The sequence below is a fragment of the Oncorhynchus gorbuscha genome, linkage group LG03 (assembly GCF_021184085.1).
Source record: "Oncorhynchus gorbuscha isolate QuinsamMale2020 ecotype Even-year linkage group LG03, OgorEven_v1.0, whole genome shotgun sequence".
NCBI classification, from domain to species: Eukaryota; Metazoa; Chordata; class Actinopteri; order Salmoniformes; family Salmonidae; genus Oncorhynchus; species Oncorhynchus gorbuscha.
The window spans coordinates 66,463,747-66,481,106 of record NC_060175.1 but is presented as its reverse complement, the minus strand read 5'-3'; the positions used below and the strand labels follow the sequence as shown (position 1 = coordinate 66,481,106).

Here is a 17,360-nt window from a genome sequence, read left to right as displayed (position 1 = left end):
AATATCCTGTCGGCGACCGGAAGAACTGCGCTGCCATGTGTCTGTTTGACCAAGAAACAAATCGTAGGCAAATGACAAGACTGTTGACATCCTCTGGAAGCTGTAGGTAATTGCAACCTCGGCCCCATTTAATGTGGTTCACGTTTAACAATGGGTTGAAGTGGCGCATGGATATATTTAACCATTTTCAGTGATCAGATTTTCCTGCACTTTTCGATGAAACGCACGTTCTGTTATAGTCACAGCCGTGATTTAACCAGTTTTATAAACGTCTGAGTGTTTTCTATCCACACATACTAATCATATGCATATACTATATTCCTGGCATGAGTAGCAGGGCGCTGAAATGTTGCGCGATTTTTAACAGAATGTTCAAAAAAGTAGAGGGTAGGAGTTTTTAAATTTTTTTTTACCTTTATTTAACCAGGCAAGTCAGTTAAGAACATATTCTTATTTTCAATGACGGCCTGGGAACAGTGGGTTAACTGCCTGTTCAGGGGCAGAACGACAGATTTGTACCTTGTCAGCTCGGGGGTTTGAGCTCGCAACCTTCCGGTTACTAGTCCAACACTCTAACCACTAGGCTACGTTAGTGATCCATTAAAGTGGCCAAGGAACTCAAGTTTGTGGGCAGCAGCCTCTCTGTGTTAGTGATGGATGTTTAACAGCCTGATGGCCTTGAGATAGAAGCTTTTTTTATTTCTCTCGGTCACAGCTTTGATGCACCTGTACTGACCTCGCCTTCTGGATGGTAGTGGGGTGAACAGGCAGTGGCTCGGGTGGTTGTTGTCCTTGATCTTTTTGGCCTTCCTGTGACATCGGGTGGTGTAGGTGTCCTGGAGGGCAGGTAGTTTGCCCCCGGTGATGCGTTGTGCAGACCTCACTACCCTCTGGAGAGCCTTACGGTTGTAGAAGTTGAGTGCTTTTGGTGACAAGCCAAATTTCTTCAGCCTCCTGAGGTTGAAGAGGCGCTGCTGCGCCTTCTTCACAACGCTGTCTGTGTGGGTGGACCAATTCAGTTTGTCCGTGATGTGTACGCCGAGGAATTTAACTTACTGCCCTCTCCACTACTGTCCCATCAATGTGGATAGGGGGGTGCTCCCTCTGCTGTTTCCTGAAGTCCACAATCATCTCCTTTGTTTTGTTGATGTTGAGTGAGAGGTTGTTTTCGTGACACCACACTCCGAGGGCCCTCACCTCCTCCCTATATGACTGTCTGGTCATTGTTTGTAACCAAGCCCACTACTGATGTGACGTCTGCAAACTTGATGATTGAGTTGGAGGTGTGCATGGCCACGCAGTCATGGGTCGACAGGGAGTACAGGAGGGGGCTGAGCACGCACCCTTGTGGGGCCCCAGTGTTGAGGATCAGCGAAGTGGAGATGTGAAGTTCCCTAAGGGCTGTAGTGGTATCGGCTTGAGGGGGGATATACACGGCTATGACAATAACCAACAAGAATTCTCTTGGGAGATAATGCGGTCGGCATTTCATTGTGAGGAATTCTAGGTCAGGTGAACCAAGAGACTTGAGTTCCTGTATGCTATTAGAATTGCACCATGAGTCGTTAATCATGAAACATACACCCTTCTTCTTCCCAGAGACATGTTTATTTCTGTTGGCGTGACACGGTGACTGTATCAACTCCAAAAGCATATCCCGAGAGAGCCATGTTTCTGTAAATCAGAGTATGTTACAATCACTGATGTTGCTCTGGAAAGCAACCCCTGTCCTAATTACCTTGTAATCTAGAGACTGGACATTAGCGAGTAATATACTCGGAAGCGGTGGGTGGTGTGCGGGCCGCCGAAGTCTGACCAGAAGACCGCTGAGTCTTCCTCTTCTGCGGCGACATTTTTTTTGGCCAGCCTCTGGAATCAGTTAAAATGCCCTGGGTGGTTCAGACAAAAGATCCACTTCGGGAAAGTCGTATTCCTGGTCGTAGTGCTGGTAAGTTGGCGTCGCTCTGATATCCAATAGTTCTTCTTGACTGTATGTATAAACGCTTTGGAAACAGTTTATTTTTTCCTTGGAGATAAACTACTCCTTAATGCAACCGTTGTCAGATTTAAAAAAAGACGCAGAAAGCACACCATGCGATAATCTGAGAACAGGGCTCAACCACCAAGACAAGCCATACAGATACCCGCCATGTTGTGAGTCAACAAAAGTCAGAAATAGCGTTATAAATATTCACTTACCTTTGATGATCTTCATCAGAATGCACTCCCAGGAATCCCAGTTCCACAATAAATGTTAGTTTTGTTCAATAAAGTCCATAATTTATGTCCAAATACCTCCATTTGTTCGCGTGTTTAGTTCACTAATCCAAATCCACAAACCGCGGGCACTTAAGTCCAGACGAAAAGTCAAAGTTCCATTACAGTTTGTAGAAACATGTCAAACGATGTATATAATCAATCTTTAGGATCCTTTTATCATAATTCTTAAATTATATTCCAACCGGACAATTCCTTTGTCATTGGAAAGGGAACGGAGCTCGTGCTCACGGCCGCCCGCGTGCGAGACTAAACTAAACTAAAGGCTTTCAACCTGACCAATTGTTGAAACAGCTCTTATTTTCTCCCCTTTCACAATAGAAGCCTGAAACAACTTTCTAAAGACTGTTGACATCTAGTGGAAGCCTTAGGAAGTGCAATGAATATTGGATAGGCAATCACTTGAAAAACTACAAACCTCAGATTTCCCACTTCCTGGTTGGATTTTTCTCATGTTTTCGCCTGCCATATGAGTTCTGTTATACTCAGGACATTATTTTAAAAGTTTTGGAAACTTTAGAGTGTTTTCTATCCAAATCTACTAATTATATGCATATTCTAGCTTCTGCTCACGAATAACAGGCAGTTTACTTTGGGCATTCTTTTAAATGGACGTAGTTTGGATCCACCAAGATTCGTCCTAGAGCTGAGTGCCCGGCCAAACTGAGCAATCGGGGGATAACGGCCTTGGTCAGGGAGGTGACCAAGAACCTGATGCTCACTCTGACAGAGCTCCAGAGTTCCTCTGTGGAGAGGGGAAACCTTGGAGAAGGACAACCATCTCTGCATCACTCCAATCAGGCCTTTATAGTAGTGGCCAAATGGAAGCCACTCCTCTGTAAAAAGCACATACAAAGCCCACTTGCAATTTGCAAAAAGGCATCTATAGGACTCAGACCATTAGAAACCAGATTCTCTGGTCGAATGAAACCAAGATATTGAACTCTTTGGCCTGAATGCCACGTGTCACGTCTGGAGGAAACCTGGCACCATCCCTACGGTGAAGCATGGTGGTGGCAGCATCATGCCGTGGGGATGTTTTTCAGTGGCAGGGACTGGAAGACTAGTCAGGATCGAGGGAAAGATGAATGTAGAAAAGTACAGAGATCCTTGATTTAAAAACCTGCTCCAGAGCGCTCGGGACCTCAGTATGGCAACTGCTCGGCATCTGACCGTAAGGCGTTACAGAGGGTAGTGCGAATGGCCCAGTACATCACTGGGGCCAAGCTTCCTACCATCCAGGACCTATATATTAGGCGGTGTCAGAGGAAAGCCCCAAAAACTTTTCAGAGACTCCAGTCACCCAAGTTATAGACTGTTTTCTCTGCTACCGCACGGCAAGCGGAACCAGAGCGCCAAGTCTAGGACCAAAAGGCTCCTCAACAGCTTCTACCCCCAAGCCATTTGACTGCTGAAGAATTCATAAAAATCGCCACTGGACAATTTACATTTACCCCCCCCAGACACTGCTGCTACTCGCTGTTTGTTACCTATGCATAGTCACTTCGCCCCAACCTACATGTACAGATTACCTCAACTAGCCTGTATCCTTGCACACTGACTCGGTACCGGTGCCCCCTGTACATAGGAGTGGCAGGTAGCCTAGTAGTTAGAGCGTTGGGCCAGTAACCGTATGGTTGCTAGATCGAATCCCCTTGCTGACAAGGTAAAAATCTGTCGTTCTGCTAATGAACAAGGCAGGTTAACCCACTGTTCCTAGGCCGTCATTGTAAATAAGAATTTGTTCTTAACTGACTTGCATAGTTAAATAAAGGTTAAATAAAATAAAGTATAGCCTCGTTATTCTTATTGTGTTACTTTTTATTATTACTTTAATTTAGCCTACTTGGTACATATTTTCTTCTTCTCGAACTGCATTTTTGATTAAGGGCTTGGAGTAAGCATTTCACGATAAAGTCTACATTTGTTGTATTCGGCGCGTGTGGCAAATAAAGTTTGATTTGATTTGGGGTGAAGGTTTACCTTCCAACAGGACAATGACCCGAAGCATACAGTGAAGACAATACAGGAATGGCTTCAGGACAAGTCTGAATATCCTTGAGTGGCCTAGCCAGAGCCCTAACTCTGGAGAGAGCTGAAAATAGCTGTGTAGCGACGCTCCCAATCCAACTTGACAGAACTTGAGAGGATCTGCAGAGAAGGGGGGCATTCAATTTAAATAGTCCTTGTTGCCATTTCAAATCAAATCAAATCAAATTGTATTTGTCACATACACATGGTTAGCAGATGTTAATGCAAGTGTAGCGAAATGCTTGTGCTTCTAGTTCCGACAATGCAGTGATAACCAACAAGTAATCTAACTAACAATTCCAAAACTACTGTCTTATACACAGTGTAAGGGGATAAGGAACATGTACATAAGGATATATGAATGAGTGATGGTACAGAGCAGCATACAGTAGATGGTATCGAGTACAGTATATACATATGAGATGAGTGTGTAGACAAAGTAAACAAAGTGGCATAGTTAAAGTGGCTAGTGATACATGTGTTACATAAGGATGCAGTCGATGATGTAGAGTACAGTATATACATATGCATATGAGATGAATAATGTAGGGTAAGTAACATTATATAAGGTAGCATTGTTTAAAGTGGCTAGTGATATATTTACATCATTTCCCATCAATTCCCATTATTAAAATGGCTGGAGTTGGGTCAGTGTCAATGACAGTGTGTTGGCAGCAGCCACTCAGTGTTAGTGGTGGCTGTTTAACAGTCTGATGGCCTTGAGATAGAAGCTGTTTTTCAGTCTCTCGGTCCCAGCTTTGATGCACCTGTACTGACCTCGCCTTCTGGATGATAGCGGGGTGAACAGGCAGTGGTTCGGGTGGTTGATGTCCTTGATGATCTTTATGGCCTTCCTGTAACAACGGGTGGTGTAGGTGTCCTGGAGGGCAGGTAGTTTGCCCCGGTGATGCGTTGTGCAGTCCTCACTACCCTCTGGAGAGCCTTACGGTTGAGGGCGGAGCAGTTGCTGTACCAGGCGGTGATACAGCCCGCCAGGATGCTCTCGATTGTGCATCTGTAGAAGTTTGTGAGTGCTTTTGGTGACAAGCCGAATTTCTTCAGCCTCCTGAGGTTGAATAGGCGCTGCTGCGCCTTCTTCACGACGCTGTCAGTGTGAGTGGACCAATTCAGTTTGTCTGTGATGTGTATGCCGAGGAACTTAAAACTAGCTACCCTCTCCACTACTGTTCCATCGATGTGGATAGGGGGGTGTTCCCTCTGCTGTTTCCTGAAGTCCACAATCATCTCCTTAGTTTTGTTGACGTTGAGTGTGAGGTTATTTTCCTGACACCACACTCCGAGGGCCCTCACCTCCTCCCTGTAGGCCGTCTCGTCGTTGTTGGTAATCAAGCCTACCACTGTTGTGGTGTCCGCAAACTTGATGATTGAGTTGGAGGCGTGCGTGGCCACGCAGTCGTGGGTGAACAGGGAGTACAGGAGAGGGCTCAGAACGCACCCTTGTGGGGCCCCCGTGTTGAGGATCAGCGGGGAGGAGATGTTGTTGCCTACCCTCACCACCTGGGGGCGGCCCGTCAGGAAGTCCAGTACCCAGTTGCACAGGGCGGGGTCGAGACCCAGGGTCTCGAGCTTGATGACGAGCTTGGAGGGTACTATGGTGTTGAATGCCGAGCTGTAGTCGATGAACAGCATTCTCACATAGGTATTCCTCTTGTCCAGGTGGGTTAGGGCAGTGTGCAATTTGATTACTTGTTCAGCAGTCTTATGGCTTGGGGGTAGAAGCTGTTAAGGAGCCTTTTGGTCCTAGACTTGGCGCTGCGGTACCGCAGTAGAACGAATAGTATATACTGTATACTGTAGTAGAATACTGTATACTGTAGTAGAACGAATAGTCTGGCTTGAGTGAATGGAGTCTTCGAAAAAAATGTGGGCCTTCCTGTGACACAGCCTAGTTTATAGGTCCTGGATGTCAGGAAGCTTGGCCCCATGTACTGGGCGGTATGCATTACTCTCTGTAGAGCCTTACGGTCAGATGCCGAGCAGGTGCCATACCAGGAGATGACACAAACAGTCAGGATGCTCTCTATGGTGCAGCTGTCAAACTTTTTGAGGATCTGGGGACCCAGGCCAAATCTTTTCAGTCTCCTGAGGGGGAAAAGGTGTTGTCGTGCCTTCTTCACAACTGTCTTGGTGTTTTTGCACCATGATAGTTCATTGGTGATTTGGACACCAAGGAACTTTAAGCTCTCATCCTGCTCCACTTCAGCCCCGTAGATGTTAATCAATCAATCAAATGTATTTATGAAGCTCTTTTGACATCAGCGCATGTCACAAAGCGCTATACAGAAACCCAGCCTAAAACTCCAAACAGAAAGCAATGTAGATGTAGAAGCATGGTGGCTAGGAAAAACTCCCTAGAAAGGCAGGAACCTAGGAAGAAACCTAGATGGGAACCACAGGGCCTGTTCAGCATACCTTTTACTGTAGTCCACGATCAGCTCTTTTGTCTTGCTCACATTGAGGGAGAGGTTGTTGTCTTAGCTAGGGTTGCAGATTGTCAAAAACTTTACGGTACTTTTCCTGAAATTTTGGATGGGAACTTAAGCTGGTGAATGTTGAGAATTTTGCTTAAATTCATCAAGAAAAGTTATAGTGCCCGTGGCATTTTCCTATCTGATTTCACTGCAGCTAATGTAGAAGGAAAAGCTGTGTACATTTGCAAATATTGCGTCAAATCACGTGAAGAATGTAACAAAGATGCATAATCATCAGGCCAAGTGCATTTAGTTGCCTCAGCTCTCACAACCAGCAACCTCTGACAAAAGTCGCTCTACTTCTATTCGAGGTGAAAATGATGAATCAGACACCTTATCGATAGCAACAGCTCATGGTCCTCCTGGAATCAGATTTTCTTTTGGCTCAATGGGGGAACGTAGTCGGAGAAATGCTGATGAATGTCTTGCTCAAGCTGTGTATGCAACTGGTTCACCTCTGATGGTCACAGGCAATGTGCATTGGAAGAGATTTCTGAATGTTCTTCGTCCAGCATACACCCCTCCAACCAGACATGCTTTATCTACTCATTTGCTGGATGCAGAGTTCAAGTGAAGGTCAAGCAAATCATAGAGATAGCAGACTATTGCAATCATCTCTGATGGGTGCTCGAATGTTTGTGGGCAAGGAATAATTAACTACATCATCTCCACCCCTCAACCCGTATTCTACAAGTGCACAGACACAAGGGACAACAGACACACCGGTCTCTACATTGCAGATGAGCTGAAAGCAGTCATCAATGACCTTGGACCACAGAAGGTATTTGCACTGGTGACAGACAATGCTGCGAACATGAAGGCTGCTTGGTCTAAAGTGGAGGAGTCCTACCTCCACATCACACCCATTGGCTGTGTTGCTCATGCATTGAATTTGCTCTTCAAGGACATCATGGCACTGAAAACAATGGATACGCTCTACAAGAGAGCCAAGGAAATGGTTAGATATGTCAAGGGTCAACTTGTTATAGCAGAAATCTACCTCACCAAGCAAAGTGAGAAGAAGAGTCTGAACATCAGACAGGATGGCATTGTCTCCCTCAATCCGTGCAATGGTTGCTGCTATAGGTTTCAGGAGATTCAGGCTGCTTACCACTCTCTCCCAAAATACATCATCCAGGAGGATCCGCTTGATGAAGCTGCCCAGCAACACCCATTGGGGTGGTATTGTCGTCGTGTTTGACAGTCTCCTGAAGGGGAAGGAGTCTCCAAGAAATGGCCATATCACAGTCTGCCGATATGGACAGCCCCATCAAGCGGATCCTCCGGGATGATGTATTTTGGGAGAGAGTGGTAAGCAGCCTGAATCCTAAAGCAGCAACCATTGCACGGATTGAGGGAGACAATGCCATTGTCTTTGTTTGGGAACACACACACCAAAGCACACAACAGGCTGATCAATACAAGGGTTGAAGAATTGGTGGCCATCTGAGCAAATTTGAGTCTGACAACAAGCCATCCTCAACAAGGTTGGAAAGTGACAGTGAAGATGAGGCCTAGAGTCTGATGTTCAAGAGGTGGACATGTTTAACTTTTATTTAACTAGGCAAGTCAGTTATGAATACATTCTTATTTACAATGACAGCCTAGGAACAGTGGGTTAGCTGCCTTGTTCAGGGGCAGAACAACATACTTTTACCTTGTCAGCTCAGGGATTCGATCTAGCAACCTTTCAGTTACTGGCCCAACGCTCTAACCACTAGGCTACCTGCCGCCGACATAGAGGAGGTCCAGGGAGAAGACATGGAAGCCTGAGAGGAACACAACCAAAGCTTTAGTTTCCAGACTATCATGTATGTTAAATGTTTTTGGGAGATGTGATGGATCATTGGAGATCATTCAATATTCCCTTGTGTTGTTCAGTGAAATCATCCCATGTGAAGAGTCAATTCATTTAATTAAAGTTCAATTCGTAACTAAACAGTTTTTTTTTCTGTACGGAAAAAATCATACAGAAATCATTTGCAATTATGTCTACTTATGATAAGGTAAAAGGTTTATGTTTCTGTCTCTGTATAATATGGTAAATATATCCAATGCAAAAAAAAAAAACATCTACAGTTGAAGTCAGAAGTTTACATAAACTTAGGTTGGAGTCATTAAAACTCGTTTTACAACCGCCACAAATTTCTTGTTAAGCTATAGTTTCGGCAAGTTGGTTAGGACATCTACTTTGTGTATACCATAAGTAATTTTTCCAACAATTGTTTATAAACCGATTATTTCACTTAAAATGCACTTAAAATGCACTATCACAATTCCAGTGGGTCAGAAGTTTACATACACTAAGTTGACTGTGCCTTTTAAACCGCTTGGAAAATTCCAGAAAGTCATGGCTGTAGAATCTTTTGATAGGCTAATTGACATCATTTGAGTCAATTTGAGGTATACTTGTTGGATGTATTTCAAGGCCTACCTTTGCTTGACATCATGGCCGCTCAGCATGGAAGAAGCCACTGCTCCAAAACCGCCATAAAAAAGCCAGACTACGGCTTGCAACTGCACATGGGGACGAAGATCGTACTTTTTGGAGAAATGTCCTCTGGTCCGATGAAACAAAAATAGGAACTCTTTGGCCATAATGATCATCGTTATGTTTGAGTATTTGGCTATGGTGTATGAAAACTTCCGACTTCCACCCGTTACGCCATCATTAACTTGAGTGGGTGACACCCGTTCTATTCATTTTATTTCTATGGCAGCACATGCAGTAAGGAGCGGAGGAGAAGAGTGTCAAATGTACTGTCATCCAAAATTGTATATCTCACCTACACATCCTTATTCTCCACCGCCACCCGTAGGGTGTTGCATACCTCAAATCTAATGTGCACCACAATGCATAATAAAAAAACTCCTCGCCCCTTGCAATGATACAGCCACTATTTATATTGCCGCCTTTGCTGTCTTACTGAGGTGGCACACTGGCATGCAGCAGATTGTCCCCAAGGAGTTTTTTAAAAGCGCCATCTGCTCTCCAGATTCCCTCTTAGAGTTACCTTGTGGCTGCTGTGTTGTCTTTCTGTCGTTTCTAATGGTCTCACTGTTTGTGTTCCTGTTCCTTAGGGCGGATGAGTGAAGTGTTTAAGGATGTGGATAAAGGCTATAATGGGATGGAGAGGGCGTCTGTCACCCAGCTGCTGCCTAAAAGCGACAGCTACCATCCCAAGCCCCCTGGACCCCCGATGGGGCCTACCATTGACTACTGCCAGCGCTCTGAGCAGCCGATGGCCCAGCACCATGAAATGGCAACCTCAGCGAGGGAGTCTGCGCCACCTGCACCTCCACACTCGATGTCGTCCCATCCTCCGGCTGTGTCTGCGCCTTCCACCCATTCTAGGCTCTCTGCACCTCCTGCAATGTCTACTCCTCCAATGGGTACATTAGGACCTCCTGTCGTTTCATCCTTCTCTGTTAGTCCTGCGCCTCCCCGAAACTCAGCGGCTCCCATGTCCTCTTCTCCTTCTCTCCCTGTGCTTGGACCTCCTCCCGGGCTGTCTTCGCCTCCTCTGATGAGCACGAGACCTTCTCCGGTGTCTTTGTCCACACCTCCATCAGTGGCATCTCCACCCTCGTCAGTGTCTGTAACTCTTCCCAAGCCACCTGCACCACCTCTTTTCCTGGACAAACCCTCTATACCTCCAGCTGTGTCTGCTCCCCATCCAGTCAGTGCTCCTCCCCCAGTGTCCGTGGCACATCAGACTGCTCCCATGACATCTGCCCCTCCTGCGATGGTCTCTACTCCTACTATGGTGGGTGCTCCCTCGCGCTCCATGTCTGCGCCCATTTCTGCACTTCAGCAGATGGTTCAAGGACCCAGACCACCGCCTTTGACTTCCTCTCCCACAGCTTTATCTGGAGCTCCTCGAGAAAAGTTTTGGACTCCATCAATATCTGCAGTTGCACCTCCCCCCAAGGTTTCTGTGTCCCCCCCAGCGGTGTCTACTACCTTGGTGGCAGTAAGGCAAAATTCCTCAGCAGTGCCCAGTCCTCCTTGGGCAGTCAGTGCACCTTCTATATCAGTGTCATCACCTCCTCGATCTGTGTCTACTCCTCCCCCAGCAGTTTCTGCTCCCTCCACAGAGTCTGCGTCTGCAGTGTCCTCGTCTCCTAAGGAGGTATCTATGCCTCCTTTATCAGTTCAAGGCCCTAAAGTTCAAGCCCCCGGAGTTTCTTCAACGTCTGAGCCTCCTGCCTTGGTGTTTGTGCCTCGTGCAGTGATGACTGCTCTTCATATGGTCCCCTCATCCCTTCCTGCTGTCTCTGCGCCTTCCCTATCCATTCCTGCTCCTCCACAAGTCCCTAAATGCATGTTTTCCGCTGAGCCAAAGGAGCGAGACATGGGGAATAAGAAGGCCATGGGCAACAAGAAGGAACCCTCTGTAGAACCACCTGGAAAACTAGAGGCGAGTTCTCCACAGCCTAAAGTCGACCCAGTTAGAACACCATCAAAGATGGATGCCACCAAGTCTCTTACTTGTCAATCTGAAAAACACTCACACAAACCCCTCACAGATATTCCTGGGACTCCTCCGCCTCCCAAGGACCAAGAGAACTCCTTTGGCGATAAAATGCGTGCGGAGAGAATGGACACCGCCCCCCTGAGACACTCATATTCTCCCCTGGAGAGAAGAGGTCTGGATGACACCTGTGAGATGGACGAGTCAGCGTTTGAGGAGTCTGCGGACGAGTCGTCGCAGGTGTCCACGTGCCTCGACAGCACCAGGATGGAGAAAACCAGCTTTACTGAAGAGGATGACTCTTGTAACGACTCGTCACTCAACGACACATCTCAGTTTGGTGACACTTCTAGACTTGGCGCTAACTCTCGAATGGATGACACGTCTCGATTGGATGACCGCTTCCGTGTAGATGGTGAAACCTCTCAGTTTGATGATACCTCTCGCATGGATGAAGACTGCTCTCGATTGGATGTCACCTCTCAATTGGATGACAGCTCTCGCATAGATCACACCTCTCGTGAGGATGAAATATCACATGTTGCTGACACTACAATAGATAGCAGCTTCTCCTCTGTGGAGGATTCCAGGGACTTGACGCTGGATGATACCCAAACAGAGGACTCTTCCCAGGCAGAGCAGACTATTGACAGCTGCCTGAGCACCGGGGTGTCCATGCTGGATTCCTCTCTGAACAACACCTCTCAGATGGAGGACTCCTGTGTTGAATCCTCCCAGAATGACGTCTCCCGGTCAAGCTCAAATGGCCCTGACAAACCACCCCCAGCCTACAAAGGTAAGATCCTTGCCATAGTTGATATGACAACCTGTGTTTGTATTTAATTAGCTTAAAGGGTTATTTCACCCAAATTACAAAATGACACATTGGTTTCCTTACTCTGTAAGCTGTCTATGTACAAGGTATGAAAGCAATCCAAATGTTTTGGCATTTGTGGCACAAATCTGAATCAAGTTATGGGACCAATTTTTTTATTTAATTTGAAAAATTATTTTAAATGAGATTTTAAAAAAATATATAATTTCCCAAATGATCTGAAATGTATTGTGAAGTAACACTGTGAAACACTATCATTACACTATTACTGCAGATACAGTATGTTACGGTCATTTTCTAAAATTACAACGTAAATATTTTTTAAACCCTGTGTAGCATCTTTATGTAAGATAGTGTGTGGGTAGATGGTTGAAGAGTTGTTGGTTGGAACTTGGAAATTAGGGTTGATTAATTATCAACTCTTATTTATCACAGCCAGCTATGGGAGCACTTATTTTGTCAACATACAGTGACTGTCAGTTAATTTGAGGTTGTTAACCATTATCCCTTAATCTTATAACCTCTTGACAGGGTTTGAAGGGGAATGTGAGTCGGAAGGCCAGGATATACCCGACTGTGCTGGCACCACCAAGGCCAGTGCCGTTAGTATCATGGCTCCCCCTGTTATGGACAAAGGCGAGCACACAGCGGCACTCAGTGCCCTGGTGGGGAACCTGGTTGCAGCCCCACTCCTGCCCTTAGCCGCCACAGCCGTACCCACCACCAGCCAAAAGACACCAAGGAAACCCAGGAAGCCACGCACTCCAGCAGCCTCCACTCCCGGTAAACCAACTTCTTTGTCCCTTTTTTCCTTTATGATATTTCTGTGCAACTCCAGTTCATTTTGAGCAAACAAAGTTGTGTAGCAAGGATTTCTGACTTTCTGTTATCATTCTCTCCAGTTCCTCAGGTCCCCGGGCAAGCACAGCGGAGGTCCGCTGTTAAAACTCCAAAGGTGGATAAGATAAAGGTGGAGAGGAAGAAGAAGAAGCTTGAGAAAGGAGAGGTCGTAGAGAAAAAGGAGAAGGGACCACCAAGAAAGAGAAAGAAGACAGAATCAGTAGCAGTCACAGAAGAGGCTGAACGTTCTGCTGAAGGTTTACTTTCTTGTCAAAGTGGACCAGTCACTACCAGCAATGAACCATGTATGACCAGTGGTGAGACCCCGCCAGCCATCAAACCCAAGAAGGTTAGGGTCAAGAATCTGGAACCGATGCCACCCAAAATAGCGAAAATTGATGTTAACACTAAACCCAATGATGGCAATAACGACAATGACGGAGATGACAGTTCCACTGCTGGTAATGAACACGCTAACTATTTTGATTCTGGAAATTATAGAAATGATTGTATATATTTTTTTGTTCTTGTTGTTTCTCTAGATGTATACTGAACAAAAATATAAACGCAACATGTAAAGTGTTGGTCCCATGTTTCATGAGCTGAAATAAAATATCCCATATAAATGTTTCATATGCACAAAAAGCTTATTTCTCTAAAATGTTGTGCACAAATGTTACAACCCTGTCAGTAAGCATTTCTCATTTGCCAAGATATTCCATCCACCTGACAGGTGTGGCATATCAAGAAGCTGATTAAACAGCATGACACAGGTGCACATTACACAGGTGAACCTTGTGCTGGGGGCAATATGGCTACTCTAAAATGTGCAGTTTTCTCACAACACAATGCCACAGATGTCTCAAGTTGAGGGAGCGTGCAATTGACTTGCTGACTGCAATGTCCCAGAGCTGTTGCCAGAGAATTTAATGTTAATTTCTCTACCATAAGCCGCCTCCAACATCGTTTTAGAGAATTTGACAGTACGTCCAACTCGCCTAACAACTGCAGGCCACGTCTAGCCATACCAACCCTTGACCCCAACATCTGGCTTCTTCACCTGCGGGATCTTCTGAGACCAGCCACCCAGACAGCTGATGAAACTGTGGGTTTGCACAACCAAAGAACTTCTGCCCAATCTGTCTGAGACCGTCTCAGGTAAGCTCATCTGCATGCTTGTCGTCCTCACCAGGGTCTTGACCTGACTGCAGTTTGGTGTCGTAACCAACATCAGTGGGCAGATGCTCACCTTTGATGGACACTGGCACGCTGGAGAAGTGTGCTCTCCACAGATGAATCACTGGTTCAACTGTACTAGACAAACTGAGTATGTGTGGGTGAGCTATTTGCTGATGTCAACGTTGTGAATAGAGTGCCCCATGGTGGTGATGGGGTTACAGTAGGGGCAGGCCTAAGCTATGGACAACGAACGCAATAGGATTGAATGCACAGAGATATCTTGACGAGATCCTGAGGCCCATTGTTGGGCCATTCATCCGCCGCCATCACCTCATGTTTCAGCATGATAATGTGCAGCCTCATATCGCAAGGATCTGTACACAATTCCTGGAAACTGAAAATGGCCCAGTTTTGACATGGCCTACATACTTACCAGACATGTCACCCATTGAGCATGTTTGGGATGCTCTGGACCGACGTGTATGACAGCATGTTCCAGTTCCCGCCAAGATCCAGTAACTTCGCACAAGCATTGAAGAGTGGGACAACCTTCCAAAGGCTACAATCAACAGCCTGATCTAATCTATGCAAAGGAGATGTCATGCTACATTAGGCAAATGGTGGTCACATGCCAGATACTGGTTTTCTGATCCACGCCGTTACCTTTTTTTAAAAGGTATCTGTAACCAACCGATGCATATCTGTATTCCCAGTCATGTAAAATCCATAGATTAGGGCCTAATGAATTCATTTAAATTGACCAATTTCCTTATGTGAATTGAAACTCAGTCAAATATTTTAAATTGTTGCATTTATTTTTTTTGTTCAGTGTAGTTATGACCCAATGATTATAAACTCAAAACCAGGGATAATCAACTAGATTCATCTGCAGGACAATTTTTTTTCAGATCGTCATGTGGCTGGAACATAATTACAAATAATTTGTAGACTGTAAAATTGAACACAAGAAGCCCAAACAGATATTTGAGAGAAAAAAAATATTTCATACCTTGCTTAGGTTTTTCTCTCTGCATTGTTGTGAAGGACCTGTAAAGTAAGCATTTCATTCTCAGCCTACACCTGTTTACGAAGCATGTGACAAAACATTTTGATTTGATTTGTATGTGACCACATATACAGTATCTCCCTATTATGCATGGGAATACTTTTTTGGAACAGATTTCCAAAATTAAACTCACTCAGTGTGACAGGTGTTGCTTGCTCACTTGGTGTGTGTGTGTATCTATATGTATGTGTATATTTTTATTAATACATTTTTGGGGGGCTCAGAAAACTTGGGGGAACCATGCTCTAAACCGATGTTGATGAACGAGAGTAATTCTGTACAAATCTAATTCTCTTTTCTTTGTTCCTTGTACAGGTGACACCCCCAGGAGGAGGATAGCAACAGAGGAGCAGGTCCACTTCCCTCTGCTCCATGGGTAATGATACATATCCTTGTGAAAGGCTCCCCTAATTAGTGTGTCTCTGTGCCAAATATTTCAAATGTGTGGAAAGTGCAGGTTAGTGTTCACCCATAAATACAATACTCCTCGGTTTCATCCTTCTATTCTAGGCCGACTGCAGGGATACTATGATCCTTCTACTGTGAGTTGAATGTGGCTCTTAACGTGACTTTTTATTGATCTGTGCTTTAGCTGGAGGAGGGAAGTCCGAGTCAGGAAGACTGAGGACCGGCTGAAGGGGGAGACCTGGTACTACAGCCCCTGTGGGAGAAGGATTAAGCAGTTTCCAGAAGTCATCAAGGTAACTGGCAGTTAGAGTAAAACATTTTTGTCACAGAAGTTTAGCAGCTACAAATATCTCTTGATACAGTGGGATATCTTTCCCGCAGGGCATTTACCACGTCACACAGAAATTATAAGAGGACATGTTTTTAGTATACAAACAGCAGTTGCATTTGATCTTATTTCATTAAACCGTCAGTTGCTCATACGGTGCGTGGATAACATGTGACTTGGTGACCTATGACCTGGCTTCCTTCCATGTTCCCCGGCTCTGTCACTGACCCATGGTCTTGTTCTCCCTCAGTACCTGAACAGGCACAAGGACACTGCTGTGACCAGGGAACACTTCAGCTTCAGCCCCCGCATGCCCGTAGGAGATTTCTACGAGGAGATGGACTCTGCTGAGGTGTGTGTGGATCTGTTGTCTGTGCTGACAGATCTGTCATCATAAATAGCTGTAGTAATAACTCAATGCAGACTGTCATAAGCCCTATTCAGACGGGATTAGTTTTACCGGGGGAGTTTGGGTAATGTAGTTGTGTGCACGAGCACCAAACAAATCTGTATTTTAACTTGTTATGGCTGCAATCCCACTAACGGGATAAGTGTCATCAACAACCACTGAATAGCATAGCGCTACATTCAATAAATATTACTACAAATATTAATATTCATGAAATCACAAGTGCAATATAGGAAAACACAGCTTAGCCTTTTGTTAATCCACCTGTTGTGTCAGATTTTGAAATTGTGCTTTACAGCGAAAGCAATCCAAGCGTTTGTGTAAATGTATCGATCGCACGACAAAACATTAAGTACACTTGGCATCAGGTAGCTTGGTCACGAAAATCAGAAAAGCAATCAAATTAATCATTTACCTTTGATCTTCGGATGTTTTCACTCACGAGACTCCCAGTTAAACAACAAATGTTCCTTTTTGTTCCATAAAGATTATTTGTATATCCAAAATACCTCCGTTTGTTTGACGCGTTATGTTCAGAAATCCACAGGAAAGAGCGGTCACGACAACGCAGACGAAAATTCCAAATTGTTTCCATATTGTCCACAGAAACATGTCAAACGTTTTTTATAATCAATCCTCAGATTGTTTTAAAAATATATAATCGATAATATATCAACCGCAAATGTCTTTCACAGTAGGAGAGGGAAAAGCAATACCTATCCAGACTGTTGCGCGAGCAAAACTCATGTGACCACTTGACGCGATGTTATCGTTCTGGCTCATTTTTCAAAATAAAAGCCTGAAACTATGTCTGAAGACTGACACCTTGTGGAAGCGATAGGAAAAGGAATCTGGTTCATATCCCTTTAAATCCAGCAAAGGGAGGCTATGGAACATGGAGTTTTCAAAATAGAAGCCACTTTTTTGGAAACTTTAGAGTGTTTTCTATCCAATACTAATAATAATATGCATATATTAGCAACTGAGACTGAGGAGCTGGCCGTTTACAATGGGCACCTT

General features: G+C 45.0%; 1 protein-coding gene across 1 annotated transcript in view; it reads left to right on the top strand.

Moving 5' to 3' along the window:
- baz2a (bromodomain adjacent to zinc finger domain, 2A) overlaps nucleotides 1-17,360 on the top strand; it is a 43,207-nt gene that overhangs the window by 8,432 nt on the left and 17,415 nt on the right. The window contains 6 exon segments of the mRNA XM_046343326.1: nucleotides 9,882-12,071; nucleotides 12,642-12,893; nucleotides 13,013-13,411; nucleotides 15,511-15,571; nucleotides 15,788-15,896; nucleotides 16,182-16,283. Of these exon segments, the coding sequence (XP_046199282.1) occupies nucleotides 9,882-12,071; nucleotides 12,642-12,893; nucleotides 13,013-13,411; nucleotides 15,511-15,571; nucleotides 15,788-15,896; nucleotides 16,182-16,283 (3,113 nt within the window).